The following is a 14,981-nucleotide window of genomic DNA, read 5'->3' as shown; positions in this document are numbered from 1 at the left end:
TTATACAGAGGAGGTGGCTATTGAGATGTGAATCTTTCTGCCCCTTTTTTTATTATTGTAGCTGACTTTTGGCTTGCAAAGCGAAGGCAAGAAAACAGCAAACTTGCCTCAGTAGTGGGAACCATCCTATACTCGTGGTAAGTACTCCTGCATGTAACTTTTCGTCCAGTGACTTCCCTCTTCATGGTTACCCTTGGAGCAGACAGGGAAGTTGCTGTGAACTAAAGAACAAGGTGCAAGTCACAAGCTACTCTGCAATAGTTGGTTGCCTCCCTATTTTGATATTGCTTATTCTTAACACATGGTGGTTACCGTGGTTAAATTGGTGCAAAAATGAACGAACTGCAGTAGTGTAGTAACTTATTCATCTATATATAGAATATCCTTATAGATAAGAAAATGTGTTTAAATTATAAGAAGGTGTATGTAAATAGTATCAATTACCACCACCACATGTGAAGGCCTTACACCTGTGAGAATGTTTGGCCTGCAGCCTGTGATAACTAATTAAAAGGTCCAAGCCATGAGGGGAGCTACTGGTTGCTCCTCTGAATTAAGAGTGAGTCAAGAACTCAGGGATTTGGCAGTTGAACGTAATTCATTTTGCCATTTTTGAAATTGTTGCTTGTGAATTTCTAGTACCAGAATGATAATGATTGAGACTCATTCCCTAGAAATCCCTAAATCCTAAAATGGCTTCAAGAGTGAGACCTTGTAATATGTTAAATATTCAAGTTACATACCTTGGAAGACTAATGATTATAGTTCTTAGTGACCAAACGTAAGGGGATTGCAAGGCTGCAATTGGTTATCCAAATATTCCTGAAGCATTGCACAATCTCTGAGTGACATTGGATCTATGAGTGATAGTTTGGGTATATAAAGTGGAGTAAGAGTTTAACTAGTTATGTGCCATCTTTTTCAGCTTCTCTTAAATAATCAATTTGTTTTGTTCACTTACAACTGGGAAGAGAAGCTGTTGATGAGAATTTATTCTGCTCTTTTAAACACCAATTTAAAAATAGAAGTGTCAGAGGTGTCAAAACCATGCTGCCATGGCCCTCGGGCTCACTAAATTGTCATTTTTCTTATCCCATCTACACTTATTTCTTCTTTTTCCTCTGTTAGATGCCTATTTGTTTAACTAATATCTTTTGGGGTTTTAATATTTTGTAGGAAATTTTTGTTTGAGAGTAGTGTTCTGTAGATTTAAATAGTTTTTAAAATATAATTTTTGCTTATACTATATTTATTATTATTCTCATATGCTGTCTTTGTACATGGAAGTTCATATCAGAGCTAGAACTTTGGCAGGTCTTTTTCTACCTCTTTATCCAGTTATTTGGATGCAGGATTGAGGATAAAATGTCCCTTACATGTTGCAGTCTCTCAAGTAAGTGGTCTTTTGGGACATTACTTGTCAGTTCTACTCCACAGGCAGTATCATGGAAGCAGTGATCCTTGTCTGTCTGCAGTCAGAAAAGAGAACAAGGATACAGTACAGATGTCTTTGTATTTAAAATATATGCTTGAGTAATATTTGAAATGACAGGCTAAGATATTAGTCTTTCCAATGTCATAATAATTTAAGAATGCTAAAAAGGCTTTGCAAACAGCACCATGCGCTGGAGGCCACCTTCAAGGTGCTTGGTTAGTTCTGTGTGTGGCAGTGGGCTTTTTGAAATGGAATCTACTCACAGGGAATAAGATGAACTGACAGAGTATTTTTGCACAAGTCTTGAAGGAGAAATCAGACCCTATAGACTTAAGCAGTGCTTTGACTAGACTTTTTAGTGGGGCTTTTTTTTATGATTTAAGTAGATGTTAAAGTCTATTAAAAAATAAAAAAATTAGGACTCCCTACCTACCAACGCACAAAAAAACCCCTCCCAAACGAAAAAGAGAAAGAGATGTGAGAGATTATTTTCATCTTAGAATGGCAGAAATAGCTTTCTTCTGAATAGACAGGTAATAGTTTTGAGTAGTTTGAGATGCAACCCACCCTTCTTGGAGCAGACAATATAGTGCAGAAACAAAATAATAAATGTCAAAAGTAGCATTTGATGCTTATTTTTTAAATTTGACTAAGCAATGTTGTGCAGAATGGTTCAGATAAAAGTACATCACTGTATGTACCAAACATGTTTGTATTTGGGCTTGACTTAATCAATTTGCTAATGTAATTTTTCGAAGCTTGTGTCATCATAAAATAACTGCAGACACTGTTTTTGTTTAGAGGGGCTTATATAATTATGCTTTGTAATTGTGATGGTTTTTAATTTTACTTCATACAAGGTTGTGTTCTACTATCACACTAATTAAATCCCTTTTAATTGGTTATCTCCCTGAACTAAAAAATCCAGCAATGTGTGTGTTTAGAATACCAAATGTATTAAATGGATGTGTTTACACTTAATACATTAGAAGTTGAGGAAAGGACTGCTTTAGGGAATTGGTAATGAATCCTGAAGTCTTTTCCCAGCTCATAAGTCACTAGAAGCAATCTGCTCCAAGTTAGTGGTGACAGTCTTTATTATCATGCTGTCTCAAAGGCCTTCCCAGAAGAGACACAGCAATTGTCCATGGTTATAGAGAATGATGTTTCCTTTCAATTATACCTTCCATTTCTTTGTCTCAAAAAAAAGGATTGTGATTTAGGAAGAGAGGATATATTGCCAGCAGATTGAGATATATATAATTGTATATGTAGAGAGACAATTTAGATGAACTGTGGAAAATTAAGTTAATTTTGAGATTGGATAGAATAGAGAATCCCATCATAATTGCTTCAGAACTTGACTGATCTTTAAAAACTGTTGAGAAACTATGAGTAGATCCCTCAGGTGTCATTAAGAAGCAGGCAAGAAAGTTCTGCATTAGTTGGTGAGCTAACTTGATCTTTATGAAACAAAATTGTTTTCAAATGTTAGAAAAGTGATGCACAGAACAATGTTATTTATTTAGCTTTTTGTGCCAGTGTTGGGGAATTTTCTTGCTGTGGTGTTTTGAGGAAACTCCAGTGGTAATTTTGAGGAAATTTCAGTGGTAATTGGAGGTATTATTTTACTCCCTCATCTTCTTTGCTGTGGAGGAGAAAATATTCCTTGATCTTCATTTCTGTCTATGGACCACACACTCTGTCTGTATACTGTTATGCTAACCAGATTTCTTTTCTAGTACTGGCCACTGCTTTGTTTGTAACCATATCTTGTGAGAGCATTGCATAAATCAATATTCTGGTATGATTTCTCATGTAGAGACCATGCAGTAGCTGCATTGCTTATTGTGGTGACATAATATTTTCACTTACTGAAAGCATTTTTGTTTTGTGGAAGGTAACTTAAGATGAGGGAGTGTGTTGTACTTTCATAAATATTTTTAGCCTTTATGATGCTATATGGTCAAACTGATTACGAGATTTCCCAGCAGTACTTTATTCCTCCAAAAATAGAATCTGAAACATTTCACCAATTTCAAGCAAGTTTGAGAGTTTATGTTTTTTCAATGTTTGTGAAAATTTGGTGATGGGTATCAAGTAGCGAATCAATTCAATCTTAGCAAGAAAAGTTTTTAAATTCAGCTGAAATTTTCCAAATTTCCAAAATAAGCTGCAGTATATGCTGTCATTTGACAGCAGTTTGGTGTGTTTAGGTAACCAAGAGAATAGGAAACCGAAGGTACTGTGTAATGGTTAGGGGAAACAGAAAACTACTGGAAAACTGGTCCTGTGCTGGTTTTGCCATTCATGGAACAGATGGTTCCTGGAGGGGATTTGCTGATTTGAATAAAAAGGTAACAAAAGTTAAATAGCCTTTCAGTATATCAATACTGATTTTTTTACCAGAGGATCTTCTGAAAGTTGTTTAATACCAGTGTTTACTCTGAGAATGAAAGATAGTAATGAAATACAATTGTGAAAGTTTAGTTGTAGTGTAAACATAAGTTTATAATGTGTGTCAGCAAAAAGTCCAGTTCAGTTGGAGATGGAATCCACAGGGAGTATATAGGTTGGACAGACAGGCAGTACTGTCCCCATGTGTAACCCACAGGATAGCTCTTTGTAGAACATTACATTTCATTATGGGCACGTGGTGACTAAAAAGACACCTGGATAAACCTCAAGGAAGAACATTACAAGTACTTGACAGAGACTGCCTTACAAAAAGATGTTCAAATTATTTAATTTTATATAGTTTTTATTAAATAAGAAGTTTGTCTAGTTTACTGTCACTTGACATTTGAAATGTACTTAATATCATGTCCAGTGTGAGATAGCATTATACTTGGGAGTAAAACTGGAAACTATGTGAAACAAAGTAAGAAAGAATGAAGATATCTATATTTATCTCCAGAAAAATGTTCCAGTGGCAACTATACAATTTTCACTATAAGAGATAACTTAATACTAGATAGGAGAAAAGGGGAAAAAATATTGGACTAAAAGAAAAGCAGACACTTTATAAGTAGCAGGGACTAGTCTATATTATGTATTTTTCCTATCCTGTGTAGAGTTGTACTCACAAAGGCTTGAAAGTAGTTTTAAGTCATAGCACAAGTTGTTTGCATGAAAGGGAGTGTGAAAACAGTTTTCTGTACCTCTTTTCTATCAAGTGAGTGATGCTGATCCAGCTTCTAAAGAGTTACTTTAATATTCAGGGGTGGTGTGTAGCATGTAATAATTTTATAGGCTCCATGGTGACTTTAGACTACTATCTTCAGGGAAAAATAAAGTACTGTTCTACTACCATAATACACTATGTATTAAATCAACAATGTACTTCTTGGAAATCGTTATTTCTGAAGAACTTATATAAGTTCTACAGCAATTCTTTTAATCTATAATAATGATTATATTATTATCTTTTCAGAAGAGATAATGATAATGAATGAATACTTTCAATAGAATAAGATTAGTCATTTAATCAGACTAATTTATCATGTTGTAATTGTCTTTTAGTACAATGTTACTGGCATTTGTTTGCTGGAATTCTTCTTTCATTTTTATTTTAAGTAATGTTAAATGAGCTACATTAAGATAAACTCTGTTCTTATGACATCTGAACTGCAGGATTTAGAATAGTTTTGGTGAATTTATTTCTGCCTTTCCCATTCTATTCTATATTCAAGATGTTAGCTGTATTAGTATCTTGGCAAATCCTTACTATTTCTAAATCTTACTATTTCTTGTTCTGCTTTATTTCGCTGCTCAGTATATAGTGTGCTGTTTGAATTTCTTGTGCCATTATGCATCATCTTGCTGTCTTGGATGTTTCCTAAAGAGCCTGTTTACTATTTTACCATTTCTTTGATGGTCAGTAAAAACTTTTTGCTCTTTTCATTTGGGTCCTGGGGTTTAGTTTCTGATGTGGCCTTTGTTCAGTTGCTTGCTTTTTCCTAGAAGCCAGATTTCAAAGCTCGATCAAGGATTGTTCAAACTTAGGCTTTCCTTGGTTTGTTCTACCTATTCCAACTGAAGGAATTTGAATTTAAATACCCCATGATTTCAGACAGACTCATATATCTGCATTTGCTATCTATTCTGCTGAAGAAAGCTGTTTTCCTGGGTTACTGCCCAGTATCTCTTTAGGTTCTCCACAATTTAATCTACACAAGAAGGGGTAAATGATTTTATGACTAGAGAGATAGTACAGTGTTAATAACGATTTGATCCCACTTGCAGACAAGTAGTCTGTGTAGTTTTATGGAGAGCAATGTGCCAAGTTATTAAATTGGGAGAAGAAGGATATGTAATGTAATTTGTGAGTAGGTTTTGTTGATTATTATTTACAAATTAATGTGTATGTTGTTTCTCTTTCTACTTCCTATCTCAAGACGAATTTATAAAAGCTTTAGCTTATCCTGGAAAGGATTTTTAGAGAGAATTTGGAAAGACAACAGTGGGATGAAATGTTTTTCTTATTGCAGGATCATGTGACAGTTCCATTTAGGTGTCTTGTCTTATTTTGCTTGTGGTTCAAGGGTGCCCATTTCTGGGGTTTGGTAGTGAGCTGAACAGAATGAGGTGGTGTCTCAAATCTCTTCCTTCCTTCTCTTTAGTCTTTGCTCAGTTTCCCATGTAACCTTACTTTTTCAGTTGATATTTGTAAGTGAGCTAGGAAGCAATGCATTTTAATAAAAAATACAATAAAATATGTGTAGATTATTATGTTACGAGCCTGTATGCTTATTTCATTTATTGACTTTCGTGATGGTTGTTGGGGGCATCTGGATCAACAAACTTTATTTAGATTTGAGAATTTAAAATTCTATGCAAAAGAAAACAATGAAGTCCCCATCTTATTCAGGTAAAATTTTCTGCTGTCTGCTTTTTTTCCTGGTCGTTTTTGTTTTTTCCATTTAATCCATACTGAATGTGATTGCTAGACAGAAGGGTTGTTATTAGTTAATTATCTTGTATATTAGTTTCCAGCAAATCCAAATACTTGCAAAGTCATCTAATTCATGCCTTTCTGTGAGACACAAGTTACTATCAGAAGCAAGTCTCTGTGAGGCTGGGATTCATTTTGCCTACATGCAGCAGTTTAAAAGCTGGACATCTTACTCAAGTCAAGCAGCTAGATTACTGAAAGTAATGGGAAAAAAATAGGCATTCCAATAATGAATTTCATCCCATCTACCTTAAACAGTTACGTTTAGTTGATGAGATGAATCAACCACCTGATGTGTCTATCTCTCTTCATTTGCTACAGTGGGATCTTACCATAAATCTCTTAGAGGAGTTTAAAGTTTGGTGAAATTGACACCTTCTTTGAAATCAGTTATCAAAGATCTCGGTCCATTTTAGAGTTGCTGTGTCGTCTTTTTGCAGATACTTGCTTTTCCATGTCTCCCACTAAAATGTAAATATTCATGCAATTTCTTGATAAGCTTGGTTATCCAGCTTTTAAGCCTGATAAAGGCACTGAATTAAGTTTGTTCCAAAAGACATATATCTCAGTAAGCAAAATCCTTTACCATTTTTAACTGTTCAGATTTCTGTTCCATAGATAAAAGGAAAAAAAAAAATCTTGAGCTGTTTATACAGTTACAGACTTACGGCAGTTACTGAAGTATTTTACAGGAAATTGGGATATGAATTCACTGAAAACATCTCTACTTGGAAGGAAACTCTTCTTAGAAGAATCTACCAGATGCATGTTAGGAGTACCTTTTTAGAATATGAGTGGTTCAGGTTTTTATGTGTATGGATAGCATTTGCCACAACTTACAATTTGTCTATAGCATTTCTTTTAAAACTGACAGCTTGACAATTTGCTAGATATTTTCATATAAATGGTATAACATCACATGTGTGGACCGTGAAATGATGCTTGGTTATGATAATATGAATAACAAATAACTTCAAAAGGAAATTTTGTTTTTTGTAAGTTTCAGAATGCGGCTTATACTTCCTCTTGTTGTTCTATATTTCATCTTGTTCCATGATGTGTCTGAAGGAATAATAGATATAAATTAGGATTTTAATATGTTTTTCTGTTTTAAGCCTCACAGAAGTTCTGTATGTAGTACTGGAACACTAAATTACAAATTAATGGTACTTTGATTTGTTCTTATAACTTACTCAAAGATGCATATAATACTCTTGAAAATTCAGAAACATAAAAAAGTTGAAACAGCTGTGCACATTTTGAGTTTAATTAGATAAGTACATTTTATTACTGTGTAAAAGCTGATTCTTTGTGACATTCTTTAGTAATAGTAAGACAACTGAAGAAAGAATCAGCTTAATGTAAACATCACCTTTTCAAATAGAGGCTGCAAGGCTTTCAAAATTGTCCTTGACACAATTTTTTTTTTTTTTTAAATTAAGGCCTAGAAAGAATAGTATTTTTAAACACTGACTTCCAGCAAGTTTTTTTCTCCAGATCAACAGATACAGTGTGTAGACAAGAGGGCCAAATGCAAACGGGATTTTATCCTAGGGGATATTTTCCCAATATGCCTATGCACACTATCCTAATGAGAAGCAAAAACTGTTGCCAATAGATCTGTGTCATGATTTAACCCCAGCCATCAAGCAAGCCGCATGCAGCCACCAGTGGGACTGGGGAGAGAATCAGAAGGGTGAAAGCTGAAAAAACTCATGGGTTGAAATAAAGGCAGTTTAATAGGGAAAGCAAAAGCTGCGCATGCAAGCAAAGCAAGGATTTCACTGCTTCCCATGGGCAGGCGGTGTTCAGCCATCTCCAGGAGAGCAGGACCCCATCACATGTAACAGTTACTTGGACAGACAAACACTGTCATTCCAAATGCACCCCCCCCACACCTTTCCTCCTTCTGTATATACTAAGCATGATGTCATATAGTCTGGAATATCCCTTGGATCACTTTGGGTCACCTGTCCATTCTGTCTCTTTCCAACCTCCCATGCACTCCCAATTTCCTTTCCAGCATGGCAGTACAAAAAGCAGAGCCTTGGCTCTGTGTGAGCCCTGCTCAGCAATAACACATCTCTGCATTTACCATGACTGTGTTCAGCACAAACCCAAAACATAGCCCCATTCCAGCCACTGTGAAGGAAATTAAATCTACATCAGCCCAAACCAGCACATTGTGTCACTTTTTAAGTGTATAGAAGTGCTTCAGTTGGGGGTAAATGCACATCAGAGCCCATGAAACTCTAATATTTGTGGTCTGCTTGTAATAGATAAATGTTAGGTCCTGGGCCCTTGGATTATGTTAAGAGTTATCCCAATTTTTATAGCCAATGTAATTCAATAGTACTGTACCCTGTAAGTGCTCCCAAACTTCTTTGTTTCTGAAATGAAACATTCTTTCTGGAAAATTCTAGAGATCCAAAATACATCTTTGAGCAGTAGTACTGTTTATATATGTATACACACATATATATGTGCGTGATCGTATATACTGAGACACAAGGACACACACAAATATATATAAAAATCAGTGAGAATGTTCATAGTTTTAGAGAATTTAGTTTAGTTTAGACAGTGTAAAACAGATTAACAGATTCTGTCATATTTGGTTTTGTGGGTTCTTTTTTGGTTGGGGTGTTTTTGGTTTTGTGGGGTTTTTTTGTTTGGTTGGTTTTTTTGTTTGGTTTTTTTTTTTTTTCCCTTTGGTTTTTTTTTTTTTTTAATTTGTTGTTCCACATTGCCAAATTAAGCATTGATAGGATTAGCAACACTGTTTCTGGCATAGCCACATATTCAGGAAGTTGCCATATTGATGTCTCCCATGCTTTCAATCTATGACATTTTACACTATGAGAATTCTTTGTTCTACCTGCTATTCATACTTAAGTCAATGTGTCTCAGGAAGTGGTGTCCTAGCAAGTACACAATTGCCATACCTGGGAATTATTGGAGGATATTGTTTTCCATGTATTCAAACATGGGAACATTTAGATATGAATGTCCCTTGGGAAGCATAATCAGGGGACATCTGTGAAATATATCCTTCAGTTTTAAAGATGGTTTTTAAGAAGATACTTGTGCAATGAGCTGCATTGCTCTATGAAATTCAGAAAGGGCTGAGGTTTAGCACTTGTTTTCTCTAGCACTAAAAGTTCATATGTGTAAAAGGAGGGCAAGTATAAAGTTGCCAAAACACAATATTTACACAAAAACCAGATCTGTCTGCCAGAGATGTACACTCTTACAGAAACGGTACAGAGTTCAAAGGTGGGAGAATGTGAAGTAGTTGAATATAACTTGCTGGTCTTCTGAGTATGAAAACAAGTCCTGACAATAATATTATTCTGCTCCTTTCAGCAGCTTTTTATATAGGCTTTATACCCAGAAAGAGGAACTGGTAATAGATATGCTGAAGTTTTTTATGCATTTTCTTGTATAGCTATATTTTGAATGACTTAATTCTTCTTAGTAAAGGTAAAAGAGCATTTCAGTTGAGCATTATGAGCTAAGGGTAAAACTGAAAGTTGTGTTTCAGTGAAAGCTGATTTTATATTTCTAAAGCTGACTTCTTGGCAGTTCTGTGTAGTATCTCTCTTCCACAGAAAAAACCTCCCAAACTTCTTCCAGTACCAGTTATTTTTGAGGCTGTGATATAAACTCTGTCAATTAAATGATTCAAGGCAAAAAAATCCAGTTGTGACAACAACCACCCAACCTAAACCAGCCATACTCCAGGGCAAACAGAAGCATTTATGTAAACATATAATGATGAGCTAGATTAGAGAATTGAACTGGCTTAAAAATATTTTATGTCTTTGATGTGTAAAGCAGCTGTAGAAGTACTTGTGCTGGCACAGGAGAGCAGACCCTGGTGGAAGAGAGTGACTGGGAACTGCAGAAGCAAGACACCGTCTTGGCTTTCAATATCTTTTGAATATATAGCCTAAACAACTTACCCCACATGAAACTGTTGTGGTCTTGGCAATTTCATATGTGGTCTAAGTTTTTGATGGGGGAAAAAAGTAGTTACATGTGCCTCTTTGCACTTAGGAATTGGGAAGAGGACCTTGTGCTCTGAACATGCTTTTGCCTTGAGTATTTAATAATTTAGGTATGAAGAAGGTATTTGTTTCTTTGTTTTTTTCTCACGATGCAATAGGAATAAAGAACAATAGAATAAACCTTTAAAAATGTCATTTGATTTATATTCATATGTGGCAAGGGTGAATTAGAAGTGAGCTGGTGGCAGTTTTTGATGTGTTCTAGAGCAATGTCGTATTACAATGCTAGAGACCATAAGTTATTTTTCAAAGTTAATATGTTTGGCATTGCTAAGCAATATTGTATAAAGTTGGCACACATAAAAGCTTGAAGGTTTGTAAATTCAAAGGAATACAAATCTGTTGCTGAATGTTAACTGGATGTCCATATCTTTATTTTCAAAAGTATAGAATAAAAAACCCAAGAAAGTAAATTATGAAACTTCTCAACTGTTTCAAACAGAGAGGTAATGAATTGTGTTGAAAGGAGGCAGTAAGTTAGTTTTTGTGAGTTTTCTAAATTGTTGATCAACAGCCATGTAGCTGGAATTTACACTGGTTTATTACTGGGATCTTGTTTTTACACATTTCTCAATGCTCATTTGAGATTGAGACAGACTACGCAAATTTACAACTGTTTGCAGTGAAAAGCATCCTTCCATATCAAACCAGAGTGGTTTTTTTTAAGATATTAGTAAAAACATAAGGCAGGCATTATGCAGTCTGCTGTATCCTGCAGTTTTTAGTGGCCTGTCACTGACTGTGGATTGGTTTTGCCTCTCTATAGAAGAAATTATATGAATATAGCAGAGCTTTCTGGGCAGAGGCAGGCAATGGTTGGACTAGGAAATGAAAGTGTTGAGATTACACTGATGAGAGAGCAATTATACACATGAAAGTGGCCTCTCTTAGCTGACTTTATCCATTTAAAAATAACATTACCCGCCTGGTGGCATGAGGATTTATCACACTGTATCATTGCCATCTGAAGGTAGTAAATTTCTTCCCTACCCCTGTACATTTTAAAACTTGGTGGAACTGATGAATAAGTGATGAATTTTTCTCTAAGTGTCAGTAGAAGTTTAGGATGTCTGCAAAAATGTCTTTTGTGAATAAGAAATTATATGTATACTTTTTTTTTTTCCCAAAAAATATTTAACATAATTTGTATGGAGAAAAATGGTAGCAAGTTAGACAACAACATAATAAATTATTATAGACTTACTTGGCCATACTTTTTCCATTTCAAAATAGAAAACTGTGAAGGTAAAATTTTAACTAGTGATTGAAAATCCTATTCCTGCTTCATCACTCAAGGGATAGACAGAATATCTCCAAAAGGCTTGTGTTGAATTCTTTATGTGGGTGAGAAATGCAAATAGCTTTCAGCAATACTCACAGGACCTCTTTATTCAAACTGTCAGTTTTGTGGCTCCTGTTTCTTCTTCCATTGGTTTTAGTGGTAATTATGAAGGTATGATAATGAATGTGTATCTGTAGCTTGCAGCAAACTATCCAGAGAAAAATTGTGACATGCAGCCACTGCCTTTCTATTTTTTATTTTGAGATTATGCTGGTGCTTTTTTTTTTCCCTTCCTTTTTCCCTTGTGTTATTCCCTTCACTTTCTGTGACTCAGAGGACTGATTCTAGAATAAATGTAGGGTTTTTTCACAGTGGTCTCCGAATACTCACATATTATCCTGCAGTAGTTTGGTTAAATTAAGATGGGTTTATAGAAACCTAGAGGTGGTGTCCAAATACAAGCATTTTCTCATTCTTTGCACTGAAATTTGTGGTCTTGGAACTTTTCTGAGAAAAGAAACATTAATTAAAACCAAAGCAATTCTAACTTGATAGATGCAGATTTTTTTTCTTCATTGTAACAGTCAAATATGGAAGTGAAAGGTTGTGTAGTCTTTACCTCTGAAGATTTTCAAGACACTACTGGAAAAATCCCTTTTTATCTGGGCCAGGGAGCAGCAGGTTTCATTTTTATAGTGAATTGTGGCAGTCATAAGTACAAAGATTGTGAAAATCCCTTTCTCTGCTTTGCTTTTGGTGAGTCCTGCCAGCAAGTAGTAAGGCTATCCATTGCAAGCAAGTATTACTATATAGGTATTTTAACAAAGATATCGACTTACCTGAAGTTAATAGAACCTGCAGAGACTCTTTTAGCATTTGGGACCAAAGGAAACAAAAAAACCCCATTGATCAATGTATGGCAAGCTTGCCTACTGTCTCTCCTACTGTCCTGTCTCCAACAGTGGGAAAAAATCAATATCCTTAGGAAAGGAAGAATGGGATAAGCATATTGGATTCTTTGCTACTTTCCAGCTATTTTCAGCTTGGATTGTTTCCTGAAATAGTTATGGTTTCTAGGCATGAGTGTTTGTATAGCTAATACCTACTGCTGGAATCTCCATCGAAGTTTAAGTAATTAATTGAAGTTACGTTAAAGGCTAAAAGCAATAACTGTCATTGTTAAAATCCTCGACACTGGCAGATGATTCTTTGTTTAGCCTTTCATTATTATCACCGCCTTCTCTGGGAGTCAGTCTTGAAGAATCACTGCTGTTTTCATTAATTCCTAACTGTCCAGTTGAAACCAAGTCTCATTTAAAAGTGCTCCTCTGCCTGCAGGATGCCATATACCAGAGTGTTCCTACACCTATTAGAAGCACCAGTGAACACTGCACCAAGATAAGTCATGAGTGGCTCTTTGAAGTTCTGTGCAGCTTGGGAAATCTTCACTGGTTGTGTCCCATGTAAAGTCAGTGTGAAAATATTGATAACATTCTTTAGAAGCTTCAGAGGCTCTAGAAAATTAATGCTGTTTTGAAAACATCATTCCCTCATCTTCTCTTTTCCTCCCTCTCCAAATTTAGGACTTCTTTCTTAATTTTGGCACTTCTGTCCACTAATAACTAATGTGGACACGAGCTAATCTAGTGAGGATAGTCATCTTTCATATAGCTGTGTGGTAGGGCAAATGTAGCAGACTTAGATACAGTCTATTTAAATCTCTGTTTAAAGTGTTCTTAAAGAAAAACAATGGTACAATAACATCAGTAAGCAAAATTATAAATGAAAGCTTGATGGCAAAACTATCTCCAAGGCCATGTAGAGGTTATTTGATTAAATGTGTTAATGTGTTTGATGTTTTACAAGTAACACTGTACTGACAAGATTTGGTTATTATTGTTTTTTTTTTTTTTAACTCCTAATTATAAATGTGGTGTAGTATGGGAAACCTCTTCTGTGTTTGAAATAGCTGCTTAATTTTGTAAAAAGGAGTTCAGAAGGAAAAACAACAATTTGGATTAAGCAGTGGCTCATTTTGAGGCCATGGTCATAGAGGATTCTATTATTAAGGATATAAGCAGTGCTAGTATGTTGACCTTTCTAAGAAACAATTATTAAATTGTCTGTTAAAGGATGCTGAGAATTTGGATGGTTATTCTGTGGATACAATTCTATGCCTTTCATTTAAAAGAATTTGGTCTTGCATTTGCTATGGACATTTGTTTAGTGAAGGACTCTCTTACAGTTAACATAATGATGCTGGAGTAAGCTTTTTCACTTGAATATATAAGCTGGAAATCACCAGTGATTTGCAAACTTAGATGAAGACTAGAGCTATTATCTTGAATATGTTAGCTGCAAGAATTAAATGCTGCCACTTCTAGTAGCTGTGGCTAATAGCATCAGTACTGCTGCTTAGTGGCAGTAAGCTCAGCCCTTGGAGCAATGGAAATGAATATATTTATAATCTCTTAGGGGCTCCACCTTTCTGTATTCTGTTTTGAATGCATTTTATGATGTAGACATCTGTTTGCTAAAAATTTAATTAGTACTGCTGTCTTACTTCAGCCAATTGAGTTATCTTCAGCTAAAAGTTAAAGGATGAGTACTGCCTTTACAAATAACAAAAAAGTCATACTAATGCTTAAATTCTCAGTGAGACTGGTTCCACATATTCTTTCTGGTCTTGACCAGACAGTGACAGTTTATACACAGTTGTCATCTGAATTAGGCAAACCGTATGTACTCCCACCCGCCTCCTGTTCGTGGGTGGCAGTGTACAGGAACTAGAACCAGGTACTTTCTCTGCTTGGCATCCCTCACCAGCGTGGCTCCTAAACATGTAAATCGACTGCAGAGCTGTTTTGCTAGTCAACAACTACTGTGCTCCACCCACATTTCTAACTAGCAGATGGTGAGGCAAGCCTGTAGAACATGGTGATGGATTTTACTACATCCCTTGAAAAGTAAATAAATAATATTTGAAAATCCTACTTAAAATTCTAAATTACAGAACTAATTAGCTACAAAAGCATAGCATCATATAAGTAGGGGATTTATATTCTCTGTAAAACTTTCATGGTCACATTAAATAAACATTACTTCAGTAATTTAAAGTACTTCTTAAGCAGGAGACAGTGTTTTTTAAGGTATTGGTCATCCTAATGTTCTCAATGTCTGAGATTTCTGACTAAGATGTTTGTTCTGGAAGAAAAGAGCAAATACTATTCTGCTACAAAT

At 35.3% G+C, this 14,981-nt stretch overlaps 1 protein-coding gene across 1 annotated transcript in view; it reads left to right on the top strand.

Annotated features, from left to right (window-relative positions):
• The window catches only part of NEK10 (NIMA related kinase 10), a 76,413-nt gene that overhangs the window by 24,212 nt on the left and 37,220 nt on the right, over window positions 1–14,981 (top strand). The window contains 1 exon segment of the mRNA XM_053972031.1: window positions 62–137. Coding sequence (XP_053828006.1) covers window positions 62–137 — 76 coding nt within the window.

Source organism: Vidua macroura, chromosome 1 (genome assembly GCF_024509145.1).
Source record: "Vidua macroura isolate BioBank_ID:100142 chromosome 1, ASM2450914v1, whole genome shotgun sequence".
Taxonomy (NCBI): domain Eukaryota; kingdom Metazoa; phylum Chordata; class Aves; order Passeriformes; family Viduidae; genus Vidua; species Vidua macroura.
The sequence above is the reverse complement of the archived record's forward strand: the minus strand, read 5'-3'. Positions and strand labels throughout refer to the sequence as shown.